Source organism: Haliotis rufescens, unplaced genomic scaffold (genome assembly GCF_023055435.1).
Source record: "Haliotis rufescens isolate VD_foot unplaced genomic scaffold, xgHalRufe1.0.p SCAF_68, whole genome shotgun sequence".
Taxonomy (NCBI): Eukaryota; Metazoa; Mollusca; class Gastropoda; order Lepetellida; family Haliotidae; genus Haliotis; species Haliotis rufescens.
In genome coordinates, this window is record NW_025964359.1 from 112508 (window position 1) to 129943 (window position 17436).

The following is a 17436-nucleotide window of genomic DNA, read 5'->3' on the forward strand; positions in this document are numbered from 1 at the left end:
TATGAACCACTGATAATGCGGTTTCGCTGTTTGCACATACATATACACACAAGGACATCTGTATATGTAAAAAAGCAAGTCTATCAATCATTAATGAAAATAAGGCAGATACTTCCTTAGCGGGAATTAGTTATTTGTGGGTCGCTTCTTTAGTCTTCACTGCAGGATACATACTCTTAAACGTTGCAGCTAATATTCATTGGATGTGCAATCAAATAGTGTTTGACCATATCAACATAGTTTGCTTTGTATATAAGGTTTTATAATAAACAGATGAATAACTAGGTACCTACCGGCACTTGCAAAAATAGAAGCAAACCCATTTCCCCATTCCATCAAAGCATCTAAGTCTTAAACTACGACCATTTATGAATACACAATGCCATAGCTTTCATAGCTTACGGCCATGGGAGCCGTGCCAATTTACATTTGGCAGAGGGATACTCAAAGTGCGTGATCTAGACTACCAGTTGTCGGACTTTCATTTTTGTGGAAGCCTCGATGGCTGATTGGGTTAGATCGCTGACTTTATGTGCTGGCGATTAGGTGCCTCACTCGTCGGTTCGAATCCCGGCCGGGACTCAACCCAAAAATGTACGAGAATCTGTACTTTACTAAGAAAGTGTTATCCCAAATAAAAAAATTGTTACATTCGACCATTTACTTTCAGTTCAAATATATCATTTCCTGATTTCGACCACATTCAACACAACTTCCTGAGATCCAACATTTACCAAGATTCAGGATTAAACAAGTAAAAGTGCAAGAGTAACTGGCAATGAATGATACAACCATTTCTCGTAATAACCTCACAGATGACTTTGATATTAGATAGACATGAGATTTTAAATATTTTCAATGGCTGACAGATTTGGAGAATCGTAAGTTTAGGCAAACCACTTTTCATTATTTCAAAACGTCATTGGAGATTTATTTTGCAACAATAGCGACAAAAGTAGATACAAGATGTTGAAATTCGAAACTAAGCTTCTATAAACTGACAACCTGCATCACTTCGGGCTTTCCTCCCACATTAAGCTGACACGCCGCGATATGACTGGAATAGTGTTAAAAGCGGCGTTAAACCAAACTCACTCACTCACTCTATATACTGACCTATATGATCTTTATTCATGACGAATGTAGGCCTCCCGCGCATGTTGCTTTATACTGACAATATTGTTTCTTTTCTCTTACTGTCACAGTACCACATATACTACTCTCACACACAACTGGATAACTTAGCATTTGACTAATACAGATTGGGATTTGATGTCGCCATTCTTAGTTTCAAACAACCTACGACTCATGCACAGTAACCCGACTTAGTTAATACAGATTTCAACATTAACAGTAATGGTAATACAATATTTATGTTAATGCAAATCAAAACTCTATCTTTTCTCCTTTCAAAAGCTAAGACAGTCCGACCCTTTCATGTGAGGGTCTGGCATCATCTGTAATCATACATTGATTCAGTAATGTTTACAGTAACTCGTGCTTTTCCACCACAGCTCCACATGAACACTGAACAGTTTCTTTATCCATCTGTATCTCTGTTTTCTTTAAGCAAACCAAGCATTGGTGTTTCGTTAGTTCCTGAACATTATAAGCTTCATTACCATGAAACGAGAACGCAAGGTAAAATTGAACACGTTGTCCAGCAAATCTAGTTCCAACCAAACCAGCTCTAATTGGAATGAAAAATACCTTAACTGGCACGGAATTCTGTCCGAGGTCTAGGTCTATGTATCCAGACAACCGGTTGCTGTTGGGGTGAGCAATCGTTCCCTTGCAGACCAAAAGGCTGTGTGGAGTACTCTGTATGTTCCTTCCTTCAATCTGAGCAGATAAACGGCTTCGGGGTATTAGACGCTTAATGCCAGAGTTGTTCTTTCCAAGCCATTCCTGGGGATATCTTGGTTTTGAAACAGATTTGATGAATTTGTCCATATCGTCCTTTAGCATTTGGGCTTGAACGAGACTCTCACTATTTCCTTTGCACTCTGCTGATCCAAAGCCAACAAGGCTCAACACGACAAAGAGGTAGAATGTTGATGTTGGGCTGTGAAGTGTTTCATACCAGTATCTGATCTTGCTGAGAACATCTTGTTCTGAATACGTGCTGGGAAAGTGTGGGTGTCGTATGGCAACAAGCCATTCTTTAAAGTCTGACTCAAGCTGCCTCTTGCTGAAGTCCCCCATCACTGATGCGTCTTTGAAGTTCTCTTCATAGAGATTGATGAACTCAATTATATCTGCTTCTGGAATATTACTGATCTCAAACACACTGTGGTGACCTTTTCTGGTGTATTTGAGTTTGTTTGCAGCTATCAGCAGTCTCCTTGATGTCACTGACATATTGTCAAGTCTGTGAATGTCAAACATATTTCTTTCAAACAGCTGATCGTACCAAAGGACGGCTGAATGAAATGTTTGATCAAGATTTCCAGGGTCAATGAGACTGTAACATTCAAGAATCATATCTTCGATATCAGTAATGCTGTCCATGATAAACTCTGCTACTGGTTCGCCATGACGACCATGTTTGGTTAGGAAGCCTGATACTCCACCGTTAGTGTAGTTTCTGTTGACAAAATCACATACTTGCAGGCGAACGCGGATTTCACTGGAATATCCATAACACTCTTCATAACCTGAAGGTGCATTTTGCCTGCAATGTGTAAAATAGCTACAAGCTGTATCTGCATCTCTCACGAGTTCTTCAATTCGAAGGTTAAATTCTCCTTCAGTTGTCTCAGTTTCTGGTTTGCTACCTTGGCTTCTTCCCGTGTACTTTCCAACACGACGTTGATATATGGTACCATACATGTGGTATATGTGCATCAATGTCAGCTTCCTCCATTCCTCTGTTACAGAGGTAAGTGGACCATCGTTCCATTTCTTGCACAGATCAAGGGCATCTTCAAAACATCTCTCTGCCTTGTCCTCTTCTTCTTGTCGGCAGTGTGCATAGAAACGTCCAAGATGAGCAAGGAAATTTGGATCATCGGGAAAAGAAGATGATAGTCTCCTAAGAACTTCTAGTCTTCCTGTGAATGGTGAATTCATGTCAATGTCACATATCAGTTGTGAAAAAAGAGGTCTTTTCTTAATTTGAACTTCATTTTCTCCAACATCTTTGTTATCTCTGTAAATGAATGTCCTCGTAAGAATTTTGATTATATTGTGAGCTGTCAAAGATGACCTGGTCCTCCTTGAACTAAACATGGAAATAAACTCAAGGCAAAACTCCTTTAGATTGTGTTTAGCCTTCTTGCTTAGGGTTTGAAGCCTTGTGTCTTGTTTGGTGCTTGACCGATTCAAAACTTGTTCCAAAATTTCCTTTGCAAGGTAGTAATTGCTGATCCGTATGTTCTTTTCCCGACCATCGGATGCATCTTCAACAACAAACTCCATGATTGGGTATGGAAAGTCATCTATACATACATCAAAGTTTGACTGTTTTCCCAAAAGTCGAGCAAACACTTGACATGGCATGGACGTCTGACCATAGAAATATACAAGTGACAGGTAACCGAGGATCTTCTGCCATGACAAAAGGTGCCTTGTGGGGTTTTCCTCCAACCGAAGATACCCTTTCACATATGTTTCTATTCCTCTGAACTCGTGATGATACACTGCCATACCGAATTCATACATCACATGATGCCTCTTTTTCTGTTGAACATCTTTGCACATTTTGGATAGTACCTTTTTCCTATTATCTTCTTGACATCTTTCAAGGAATTTGAAAGAAAGGATTTTGGCTTCGTCTTCTGTTACTTCTCCTCTTAACCAAAATTTGTTGTCTTTTGGACGTTGAAGTGGCTCTTTTATTGCATAAGGATAACGTTTTGCATAGATGACAATGATGCATCCTGATTTCAATTTCTTCATAATTTGCTTCACACGAGGTTCATCTTCCCCGTCAATCAAAAGAACAACTGGGAGGCCAGAAACATCGTACAGATATTGTATTTTTGCCAAAACTTCCTCAATCAATATGCCAGGCCTCTGTTTAAGTTGACAACATGGACATATCTTTCTCAATTCCCACAATATTCGTTGCGCTAGTGTTGTTCCTCCAGCACCGGGGGCATGAAATATTGTGACAGTAGCACTTCTAAATTCCTTAATGAGTTTCTGCTCTACATGTTCAATGATATATTTCATGATGTCTCTTTCAACATCAACGTGTGTTGTTCCAAAGGCGTATCTGGCACACCAGTGAAGTGACCCCCCCTTGAAGAAACAATCCACTTCTTTTGTCAGTTCTTCAACATCAGCTTCCCCTTTAGTGTACGGACTGGACAAGTACAGAACCACTAAGTCCTCACGTAGCCAAGCTGCATCTTTGTCTGTTACATCAGCATGCATATGACTTTCTTGCTTTGGAAGAGAGTAATCCATTTCTCTTTGTTTCGAAATCTCTTTCAGCATGTTCCCCACAGATAAACAAAGACTTTCCAAATCAATCTTCAGCTGAACTAAGTTGGTATTGTAGTCAGATTCAAGAAGCTGTAAAACTGACTTTCCAACGCTTGAATTTAGTTCTTGTAATAAGCAAACAATAATCTTTGGTTGAACATGGAAGTGGTCATTTAACTTGCACAGGAATTTGTAGACGCACTGGGCTTGTATTTCATTATCTGGCCATAGTACAATTAATCTAAGCACTGTATAATCTTCTGAAAATCTTGCCAGGTTAAGACAAGTGCTGTTCAGATTTCCTTTGACAAGCTGCAACCATCCATTTGGGTTGTGTGAAGTTTGGGTGTCTGGTATTTCACAAAGTCCACGAAGACATATCCATTGGGTGCCACTTTCTGTAATACCCTGTGGGGAATCTTTCCATGTCGACACATGTAGGTACCTTTTCCTCTTTATAACATCCTCCAAACATGAAAGCAAACCTGAGTGTCTACTAGACTCCTCAAAGTCGTACACAGCTAGCCATGACACGAGTGCCAAATTATCCACATGTCTTACTGATTCTGGTAAACTGCCTGTAATCAATACAAAATGTCCCTTTTTGAAGTAATCTACTGCAGAACAAAAATCAGCTGTTGTCACTCCTCTCTTGATTGTTGCTGAGTATTCTTCATCAGGATACTCAAAATCCCCTTTATCTATTACTTGTCTGGTTGTTTCTGTATTTTCCTCCACAGACATCTGACCAGTTCCACCAAACCACTGATAAATCTGGCCTGTCAGAAAATCCTGTGGCAGACTGAGTCGATTATGTCTCCCAGACCTGACCCACAACTGACCTGCTGTAAGAGTCAGCTGGTTACTATCTGTGAAGTCTTTAGTAACAACTGAAGGCACGCCTTGGCCATAGCTGCTTTGAACATCAATAATACCAATTACTTTGTCTTGGTAAACTACTTCTTTGTACTTGAAATTAGGCATCATCGAAAAATGATCTTTGTTAAAATAAGCCTGATAAAAATCATCACTTGATCGAACCCGAACTCCTACCACAGAATGTGGTTTTGTCTGATTCAAGCACACTCCAATCACAACAGATGATGTGTGTCTTGAGGGGGTATTCCATAGAGATACTATATCCTGCATAAAGATTGCTTGTCCATCCATGTATATTGATTCATCTGGGTAAAACAGAAGTACATCACTTTCATCCTTCCTCAACAAATCTCGAACCATAAACCTCTCTGAATTGTATATTTCCTCTGTGCCAGAAGATGTTGACTCCTCTTTAGAAATAGATTGAGAAGTTTCTACACTGTGGACTTTCAGAACCGATTTTTTTTCACTGCGTTTTGATTTTTGTTGCTGCCATGGCTCCGAGTTCAAGTTTTCTTCATCATCGTCATTTTCTGTTGCATATCCAGAAGCTTCACCAAGTTTCTGAACCTCAACTTTCTCTTCTGTGCACTCATTTCTTGCTTCTTTTAATGGCAAGGTCGATTTCGGATCTGAATGAACACTTGCTGTACATGTCACACTTTTTCTTACTTCCTTTGAGTCCTCAGATTTCTTCCTGTCTCTCCATTTCAACCTGATTGTTTGTTTTCCTTTTGTAGAGTACATGTCATAATATTCACTATTAGTTTCAATAAACTTTCGAAGAGGTGCTCCATATGCATCTTTAAATGACTTGACAGTGGAACAATGTCTTCTATATTGCTTTGTGAAACGCTCTTCAACAATTTTCATAGACATCTCTATCGCTTTTTCGGAACATGTTGGGTTTATTATGCTATTTACCATACCAACAAACACGTCATTCTTGCTTATTCCTCCTGAAAAGAAAAGTAATGATGATTGGTTTCTTTGTAAAATATCGTTTCGTGCATCATACTTTTAAACATGTTAAAACTAGATAAATATTCAAACAATTTACATTAGAAGATATATTATCACCATCTATTGTCATTTCTATGTCATGTGGGATACCGCGATAGGTATATGCTTGTCATTAGAGGCAACTAAATGGATCGGGTTTGGTGCCTTGGTCCATTGCCTGACATCGTATCTCAACGCCTTGGTACATTGCTCATAATACCAATAACTGATTTCTTAGGTATACACTTGAATATTCACAGGCCGGCATGATGAACCTGGAATATTGCTGTCTGCAGCGTAAAACCACAGACAAACACACATCATTTCTAAGCTGAAGTATGTGATACTGTAATGATTATCTGTGTACATACGTTTAAATAATACAAATATTCTCTTACCTTGTGTATCGTCCAGTAACGATTTTCCTTCTTTGAAAACTACATTTCCACTTCCGACTTGGACAATACCAGGGTTCTTCAACGTGATGTAGTTATTGATAGTTTCACCTCTTTGCTCTGTAATACACAACACAAAGAGAAAACTACTTGAAGAAACGTTTACAAGCTTTGCAAGTATTTAGATCAGTAAAATAATTTATGTGGAATACTTGTCACTTCATGATCATTTCTATAAAACACATATATCAGACAGCGACAGGACAATATATATTTTCTAGTGTTTGTTGAAATATACTGAACCGCAAAAGAAACGTCACCCCAAGTAACATTGCCTGAAAAGTTGTCATTTAAATATCTGGGTAATCTTTGTCAAAGTTTCCAAAATTTAACATTCCCTTGTCTGGAACGTGAAATTTGATGATAAAAAAACAAAGTAGATGACAATAAAACCGATCACCCAAAGGCATCACGGCAATGGACATGGTAACCCGATGTACGTGAGTTCCGTGCAAATTTAAATGAACATGCGATCCCCCTTTTCTTACCCTATAAAAATCCACCCAGATCGGATAACATTCATTTGTTATTGAATTGCTACCACATGCCCGGATTGACAAGAAATCAGCGACACCAAGCCCTTGGACGATTGCAAGCTGGACATACCGCCCGGCAAGTAGCCAATGGATTTCTAATCCACGTAAGGACATTATACAGGCTCCAGCAACGGTGCCAGACCACCAACACTACAGATGACCGACCACGTAGTGGTAGACCAAGGGTCACCACCCAACGTCAGGACCGTCAGATTGTGCGACAGCATCCTCAAGATCGCTTTGTTACTGCTGTGGAAACTGCTCGACAAACCATGGGGACACACCAGCGACACATTAGTGCAGACATCGTGCGTCGACAATTGACGAGCAGACACCTCCACTGTCACAGGCCACAACGAGGACCAATTCTGACACCACATCATCGCCGGGACCGTCTTCAGTGGGCACTGGCGCCACCAGCAGTGGAGAAGAGTCCTCTTCTCAGACGAGAGCCGTTACTGTATCTCAACAGCAGATGGCAGAGAGAGTGTCTGGCGACGCCGCGGGGAACGTTATTCGGATGCTTGTGTTGTTGAGAGAGACTCGTGGGGTGGTCCGAGCATCATGGTGTGGTGTGGAATTGGTCTTGCACAGAGGGGCGGCCCTGTGGTCTTCCAGAACATCGGTCTAGGGAGAGGCAATGGTGTCACAGCAGCTCGGTACATGATTAAGCCTTGAGACCACACACCATACCTCATTTGGCACTTTCAGCATGATAACGCCAGTGCCCACACTGCGAGAGCAACAAGAGACTTCCTCCAGCAGAATGGCATCAGAACCATGCAGTGGCCTGGCCTCAGTCCCGATTTAAATCCCATTGAGCACCTGTGGGACGAGATTCAGAGACGGCTGAATGACGTCCGACCAAGGTCGACAACTGCAGCTGAACTGCGTCAGGCGTTCCTCAGAGTGTGGGCTCAAATGCCTATGGCCACCATCAACCGCCTCATCCATTCCATGTATCGACGTTGCACGGCAGTCATCAATGCACATGGCGGACACAAGAGATACTGACTTGTGATGCCATTTCCTCAGAGACTAGTGTTGTGTTTCACTTTAAGAACATATGACACTTTAATTTCAACCTTGATGATCAGTTTTGTCAAGTTTCATCTTTTTAATATGTCTCAAAGTATGTTTACAGTGTTTGGACAAATAAGGTTTCTCATATATCTATCCATGGTGACGTTTCTTTTGCAGTTCAGTATACATATTGCATACCTGCACTGTTGTCTGCTGGGTAGACAGTTCATGTTCACATGAAAAGTTTATTCTGACAGCTTATGTTTAGCCCCCTTTTAATATTGAATGATTTCGCGTGCTACCTTTCTTGAATTGGTTTACAAATGTCTTCAAAATGTATTTAGTCTCAATATATTTGTATAGGCCAAATCGTTTCGTCGACAAACAAAACTGATATTGATTGTATTAAAATCTGTTAGATGAAACAAACGTGTTAATATGTTAACAAATGAGTGGACAACCAGAAAAGTGTTTACACTCATTTTGCATGTCAGTCCATCTCTACTTTTCATGAATGCCTTAAACGTTCAATGATTCCCTAAACAGATCCCACCAGAAACGTATGCTATTTGTACAGCTGACCTCAGCAGCATTCATATTCAAATATGATCCCTTTGGTTCACACTCAATGCATTAGATGTGAAATTCAGCAAATCAAATACGTAAGTTTTCAGGAAACACTTGTATGTAATAATACAATTTGAAACAAAAACGTCAAATGCCTCTAATTACCAAAATAACGGTGTAATATGCACATCCAGTCCGGTGAGTAACTTTAAAACAGACAGGCCCATGACTCAGAACACAATCATGGGTGACAAAGTCTCTATAAACTGTCAGTTAATCATTGAAAATCGTTCTTATCAATGTATGAATGACCTTGATATTCGAGATGACATTGACATTGTGAGACTGTTTTCAAAGAATATCAAGCATAGAAAAATGTTTAGTTTGCTCATGAATTAAAACCAAGTTTTTTTTCTGAATTTTGAATGTATTGGAATTTTTCATCTCTAATGACCTTGACCTCTGAATGTCATACAAATTCCAAATCTATTTCTGTTTCACACCCTCATCTCTGGTAATATTGACCTTATACAGAGGTCACGCAAAATCAACTCAGACCCCACTCTAAAGATCAGTGTGCATTAAGTGGCACTATACCAAATGTAAGAAAAGATCCCCAACAGGGATACTATACAGGTGGGATGAAAAAATTTGCTGTAAATTCTTGATACAGAGAAACAAAACTGCAGACGCTGCTTTGTTAGGTCCAATACATCTTGATTTGTGGATAAAACCATATTTCAAAAAAGTCCTCAAAATACTTTGATACTGGATGGTTACCATCAAGATTACTTTATGGAGAAGATCTTCGCTTGTATTATAGTGCACGTACCTATTTTTGTATCACTTTCTTTTTGACGTGGAGATTTTTTCTTCGTACGACTCTCGGCCATGTTCGTTTTATCTGGAATAAAAAGCAGAGGCTAGTTTGAGCTGAAGTGCTAGCTAGTAAATGCATTATTATACCCCGTCCGTGCAAGATGTCGTTTCCAGAGCAGATCTATTTTATTGGATACACGTTTATTATCGAGTATTAGTAACCAGGGGCGGACCCCCTGAATCCCGCCTATGATTCCACCACCGACAATTATTTCAGTCATTTTATGGCTCAATCTGGGATAGGTTATTGTTTGACCAAAAATCGTTTTAAGTTAGATGAGGAGCACATTTTAAGAGAAATTATTTTTAGTGTGATATTGTCAGTTTAAGTTCATTTATTTGTTGTTAAATAACTATATTTCATTCTTCGTTTGTCGTTCTGTAATATATGACATTCCATGGTATAATGATGGATGGTTTTCTTTTCAAAAGAAGGGCATGTAACAAGCTAATGCCTGCCTCTAAACTCCCTCTATTGATCAATGAAGTACATATTATTATAACTGTTTACACGGCAGTATTAACTGAACCAACCAGCACTAGACAGTACAATTTTAATACATAACATTCATTGGTATAGAAAAGAAATTTATCTTTAAAAATAATGTTTTGACAATGCTAAGCGTCAATCTACACCTGGCACATTTTACACAAGAATAACTGTATAACGAATTGGTTTTTATTGATAAACATCCATTTTATTTAGATTTACATTACTTGTATACCCAAGGGAAACAAAGACAGAAGATTTCTAAAAAACTGGCGTCCAATATCATTGCTGAATGCACTTTACAATAATAGAATGAAAATGACTTTAAACTAAAATCTAATTCATGATAATCAAACCGGCTTTATTCCTGGAAGATGTATTAGCGAAAACACAAGACTTTTGTATGACATTATGTTTGAATGTAAAAGACTAAATAGACCAGGAATGTTGTTTCTGATTGATTTTGAGAAAGCGTTTGATATCAAGACAGTATATTTCCAAGGCATTAGAAAAGTATGGTTTGGGGCCTTAAAATGGATAAACCTACTAACTAATAATGCATCCTCCTATGTAATACAAAACGGTCATATGTTTTCTTCATTAATGAAAGAGGATGCAGACAAGGAGACCCAATATCGCCATATCTTTTTCTTTTTGCTGTAGAAATCTTAGGCTGTATGATAAGAGACAATAAAAATATTAAAGGAATTGTATTGAATGATAAAGAGTATAAATTAGGTCAGTACGAAGATGACACACAATTATTCTTAAACGGAGAGGCAGAAAGCCTGTATGCAGCAATAAATATACTTGATTGTTTCTCCAAAATGTCTGGACTTAAAATAGAAATTGATAAAACAAAAGCCATATGGATCGGGTCGAAAGCAGGTAGCTCAACAAATATTTGTGAAGATTTAAAAGTAGGCTGGCATGTAGGCAATTTTGAAGTGTTAGGAATTATTCTCAACCCCAATTTGCAAGATCTATGGGTTATCAATACCCGAAAAAGACTTGAAACAATAAATAGGCTATTTGCAAATTGGAGAAGAAGAAACTTGACTCTTATAGGTAAAATTACTGTTATCAAGTCATTGGCTCTCTGAACTCTTGTCCATATTTTTATGGCACTGCCAAACCCCCCCCCCCCCCCCCCAAAAAGATTTTATTACAAACTTAAATAAAATTGTGTTTAGATTTTTATGGAATGATAAACAGGATAAAATTAAAAGTCAAAATCTGAAAAAAAATTATGCTGATGGTGGGCTTCCAATTTTGGACATTAAAATATTTATAGAATCACTAAAATTATCTACATTAAGAAGATATTTAAAAAAGAGTACATATGATAATCCTTCAGTTTTTTCTTTCACTGATATGATTAATTTAGGAGTTTATGCTGATAAATATTTATGTGTGAAAAACCCTTTTTGGAGAGATGTTTTAAATGTTTGGTGAAATTATGGCAGAAAATTTACAACAGATTCAGAAAGATTTCCGAAATTCTATAACAGCCACTATAGCTAAATCACCAATTTAATCATGAAAACTACATAATTAAAATTGGTTTGAAAAGGGTATAATGACAATTAAGCACTCATGTAATGAGAATGGATTTCTGCCATTTGAAATATTAAAAGTACGTTATGTTATAAAGGGTACAATACTAGGTTATAATAAGGTTAAACTTAGTATACCTAAAGAATGGAGAGACACTGTCAATCATTATATCCAAATACCAATATATGACTTAAATCTTAGTCCACAATTGAGGGATATATTTATACCCGTTCAAGGATCGAGGTACTTTTATGATAGACTAATTACAATAACAAAACCACCCTTAGTAAATGGAAAATGGCAGTCTCTTTTTGACGATGATATTCCATGGAAGGAAGTTTATTCAAACTTCAGAAAATGTACTAAAGATACTAAATTGATTGACTTTCAGTTTAAGTTTATCCATAGAATAATTTACACCAAAAAGGAATTATTAAAAATGGAACTATTTGATAATGATATTTGCTCCTTTTGTGATTTAAATGGTGAAAACCTTATACATGTATATTGGGAATGTGAATATGTTAAACACTTTTGGAGCAAACTGGAAACCTTTTAAAACCTTGATATCAATACTAGGATCTCACTTACCAAATACTCAGTTTATCATATAATGTGTAGGTATCTCGGCAGGATAAAGCCAACGGATAAAAACGATATCCGTTGGGGTCATATGCGGATAGAGATGCAAATATCAAAGGTCAAGTGGGGACTACTTTCACTGTTTATAAACAAACATGGCGTCGCCCTCGTCATTCGGCGATCAAGTCAGAATTAACCATCGGGAATCTGGATAAACTACAGGAATATTTGCTATCATTATCAAAAGAACAGTCTAATATACTGAAAATCCGTGTCTAACTGTGACGTAGCTAAGGCATTTTATAAGTTTTGGCAACTTTGGAGATATATAGAGGATATTTAATGTGTTTTCTCAAATACAAATATTTGAGAAAACACATTGAATTTTCTATTTATTATATACATGTTTTATTTTTATTACTTGCAATTTATATATTTTTTCGAAAACAGTGTCTGATAAATTACCAAGTTCTGCCTGTCGCCCCTTTACCACCGCCGTAAAAAGGGTTTTGCGAAAAGAATACAGTTCGTGAATAAAACTAGCCCTGTTAATATATGTTATGCGAAATATATTATTTCATATCGAGTATTAAGTTCCGTGGACATTTTTGTTTGTCATAATTAAACATTCCTGTTTAAAATGGATAACTCTTTAATGTTTTGATTCAGGAGAAAGTAGTTCCGGCACCTTGTTTATATCAGTCACTAGTGACTGATAACTTGATCTATCGTCACTGATAAATAGAGGATATTCAATGTTTTTTCACAAATACCACTTTTATCTCATCGAGTGAAGTGGGGAGAGTCTAATATTTTCACGAGGGAAAATATCAGACTCTCCCCACTTCACGAGATGAGATAAAAGTGGTATTTGTGAAAACACATTGAATTTTCTATTTATTATATACGTTTTATTTTTATTACTTGCAATTTATATATTTTTTCGAAAACAGTGTCTGATAAATTACTAAGTCCTCCCTGTCACGAGTGAAAATATAAGACTCTCCCCACTTCACGAGATGAGATAAAAGTGGTATTTGTGAAAACACATTGAATTTTCTATTTATTATATACATGTTTTATTTTTATTACTTGCAATTTATATATTTTTTCGAAAAACAGTGTCTGATAAATTACTTAGTCCTCCCTGTCGCCCCTTTACCACGGCCGTATAAAGGGGGTTTGCGAAGAGAATATAGTTCGTGAATAAAACTAGCCCTGTTAATATATGTTATGCGAAATATATTATTTCATATCGAGTATTAAGTTCCGTGGACATTTTTGTTTGTCAAAATTGTTTTTAAAATGAAAACAGAAATCATTTTCAAACAGCGATTATTTTATTGGCGTAGGAATACATAAACAGTTAGTACTGTGACCATGTAGAACGATCAGCTGAGCGCTCTCCAGGCTTACACAATCCGCCAAATTTGATCAAATTTTCTCACAGATAAGTATGAAAGTTGACATAAACACATTTATAGAAACCCGAACATTGTAACTGAAACATTGTTGCTTGCTGTCATGAATTAAATTAGGAAAGTTCAATTCTCGGAAAATTCAAGCGGGCGCTTCTCGCCTCGGCGGTACGTCTGCTGTCGCCAGTTGTGCCTAATGTCTGGCGAAGCTTGTCCGGCGCAAGAGTTATATTAACATTGCCATAGATGTTATTTCCAGACATCAGACTCGTCAATAAGTTCCTGTGGTCAGTTGAAAAGAAGTTATGCACCTGCGGTTGAGACTGAGTACAGTCGGCATCTGACGTAAACAAAGGGGGATAACTCAGTTAAATCAGTACTTTTAAAAAATCGGGCAAAGCTTTCGCGCACCTGGCTACCCGCCAGGTCTGGGAGCAATACTGCCATAAACTTCAACCCCCATCCCCCAGACACAAGGACAACTGTCACAAGCGTGCAATGTCTGACCCTTTCCCCATGTTGAAGCATATTGAAAAAAATTTACCTTGTACTTACCTTTTGATGAAAAAAACAAAACTCCATTGCAAGCATAAGACATTAATACAACATATATCCCCATGTTATGGGTTTTTGGACGCTGAAGAAACATTCATAGTTTTCTCGCTAATCACATGAACAACTGTAAAACATCTCATTCACTTACAGGCTAAAAGACAACTTTATCTAAAAAACAAGCCATCAGCTGACTGAGAGTATTTACAATTTCTGTGTGACGCCACACCCCACGTTACAGTGCAAGTATTCGTGATAGAAAACGTATGATGTCCGAAAACCTATGCTGGTGAAAGCTCTGATCGAAAACAGGACAATCAGCGACGGTTGTCCGGGTTTCGATCATATTTTTCGGAGTTGTTTTTTTAATTTTTGATTAATTTTTTACGCGGAAGATGATTTGTTCCGAGGACTACTGTTTTAGAAAACGCGATTTTCCGCGTTTCCGCGGAGATTTCACATCCCTGCCGGGTTTTAATATGCTTTATAAATGATTTAATCCCGTGTTGAGAGCTTACTGTAAATCTAAGTTTACGTATTCATGACAACTGTTTACCATTGCGCAGGATATCGGTTACTTTGTCCTCTTGTTATTTCTCCACGCTTTTATTATTTTCGTGTATAAATATGTATTTTTGTAATATACATATCATTACACATACATTCACCAAACAATACTACTGAAAACAAGTTAAAGGACATCCGATCCTTTTATATGACTATAGTGAGTGAGTGAGCCGCTTTCAGCAATATTTTTTGCAATATCGCGGCGGGGGACACGAGAAATTTGCTTCACACATTGTGCCAATGAGGGGAATCGAACCCGAGTCTTCAGCGTGACGAGCAAAAGCTTTAACCACTAGGCTACCCCACCGCCCCTCATATGACTAGACCCGTGAAGATCCGGGTAGAGAATAGGTCTTCAGCAACCCGTTCTTGCCGAAAGAGGCGATAATGCTTGTGGTAAGAGCTAGGTGACTGACGGGATCGGGTGGTCAGGCTCGCTGACTTGGTTGAAATACGCATGTCATCGTGTCCCAATTGCGTAGATCAATGCTCATGATGTCAATCACTGGAGACCCGTGAAGATTCCGGGGTAGAATAGGTCTTCAGCAACCCATACTTGCCGTAAAAGGCGACTATGCTTGTCGTAAGAGGCGACTAACGGGATCGGGTGGTCAGGCTCGCTGACTTGGTTGATACATGTCATCGATCCCAATTGCATGGATCGATGCTCATGATGTCAATCACTGGATTTTCTGGTCCAGACTCGATTATTTAACAGACCGCCGTCATATAGCTAGAATATTTATGTGTTGTTTAACGCCCTTCTCGCCAATATTCCAGCTACATGACAGCGGTCTCTAAATAATCACAGGCTTTAGTTTTATGGTTTGAACACCAATGTAGGTCGACTCACCTCGGAGTAAATGTTGTTCTTCGGGAAACGTCTCGTAACAATCAGTAAGCTGTGGAGTGTCTAAGGATCCCTACTTGTGTTCTACCAGACCACATGAACATGGCCGTCTTTTGTGTGATACCCCTGTACTTGGAAAACGGCGGCTTTTCCAAGTAGTTGCTCGAAAAGTTATAATAGGTTTTCATACATGGAGACGGTAAAAATAGAACACGACTGCAGCTCTGATAAACAGCTGGGTTACATTGACCGCAAAGTCGTTTGCAGCCGTTACACTCAGAGGGTGTTAGATTTTAAAATGGATTATGTTTGAATAGTGATATGTGATACTTGGTGGCGAGGTTCAAGTAAAGAATGGTGCATAACAGTGTACGTGTCACATGTAGGAGGGGTGTGTGTGTGTTAAACCTAGGCTATGTTTAAGCAGTACTCATTGCTAGTAACATAAAATATGGAGCGATAGGGTAGCCTAGTGGTTAACGTGTTGGCTCTTCACGTTAAATGACCGGGTTTGATTCATGGCTGCATTGTGTAAGCGCAGTACTGGTGTCCCTCGCGGTGATATGGTTTGGGCAGTAATAAAGGAAGTGTTAAACCCTAGTCACTCACTACGGTGCTTGTGAGACAACACGTCCACGTATTTCTCTATGGAATACAAATCCCACGAATGCAGTACATGTAGTAGAGTTCTATGTTTAATAATACGTTTTAAATGAAAAAGTAGTTTTTATCCCTTTGCATTTCCAGATGGAATTAGCTATTTCGATTTTTAAAATGTCCCAAATACCCTAGATATATCAATCGAAATATATTTTGGATATCACCTAGTTTTCCAAGATCAAAGTTAAAACACTATTATCTTTTAGACATTACCCCAGAACACATAATGCTTAATGTTTGTTTGTTGTTTAACCCGCACTCAGCAATATACCAGCGATCGGCGGTCTGTAAATAAACGAGCTTGAACAAGACAATCCAGTGACTGACATCAGGAGCATCGATCCACGCAACTTGGATGCGATGACATGCATCAACCAAGTCAGCAAGCCTGACTACACGATCCGTTAGTCGCCTCCTACCACAAGCATAGTCGCCTTTTACAGCGAGAGTGGGTTGCTGAAGACCTTTTACTACCCCGGATCTTCACGGGTCCATTTTAATGCAATATGGTCATATGGCCTTGAATACAATAAACATCTTGAATCTTGATATAGGGCATGACAGTTGGTGATGAAAGACTAAAAGGGATGGGGTCGTCAAAATAACATGACAATAGGTTGTACCAGGGAGTCTAAATAGTTTGTATAGTTTGTATCTCTGGTTATACCCAAACCGGAAAATATGAGGGTGGGAGTCAAGTTTGGTTTAACACTGCATTGAACAGTATTCAAGTTATTTCATGTTTCCACTTGATGTGGGAGGAAGTCCTGAAGTGATGCAGGTACTAGACTGCCCCGTCATGGTGACACACCAGCTTGTGCATGGTGCCGACAAACCTAGAAACATCAGTAGGGAAACATGGGGTTCGATCGTATCCCAATAACGTGGATCGATGCTCATGATGTCAGCCACTGGATTGTCTGGTCCAGACTCGATTTCTTGCAGATCGCAGTCATATAGCTGGAATATTGCTGAGTGCGGGGTTAAA

At 38.5% G+C, this 17436-nt stretch overlaps 1 protein-coding gene across 1 annotated transcript; it reads right to left on the reverse strand.

Moving 5' to 3' along the window:
* Window positions 1-591: 591 nt before the first annotated feature.
* LOC124146127 lies at window positions 592-16045 on the reverse strand. The gene is made up of 4 exons (XM_046516254.2): window positions 15792-16045; window positions 9726-9797; window positions 6711-6827; window positions 592-6269 (listed from the first exon to the last, which is right to left on the reverse strand). The coding sequence occupies exons 2-4, from the start codon at window positions 9784-9786 to the stop codon at window positions 1486-1488; spliced, it is 4962 nt and encodes a 1653-aa protein (XP_046372210.2). The 5' UTR covers window positions 9787-9797; window positions 15792-16045; the 3' UTR covers window positions 592-1485.
* Between the last annotated feature and the right edge of the window lie 1391 nt (window positions 16046-17436).

Coding starts and splice junctions, on each gene's coding strand:
- LOC124146127 (XM_046516254.2), bottom strand. CDS start 9,786: ATGGCCGAGAGTCGTACGAAGAAAAAATCTCCACGTCAAAAAGAAAGT. Junction 6,828..9,725: donor AGAAAGTGATACAAAAATAG/GTACGTGCACTA, acceptor TGTGTATTACAG/AGCAAAGAGGTGAAACTATC. Junction 6,270..6,710: donor GTTACTGGACGATACACAAG/GTAAGAGAATAT, acceptor TTTTCTTTTCAG/GAGGAATAAGCAAGAATGAC.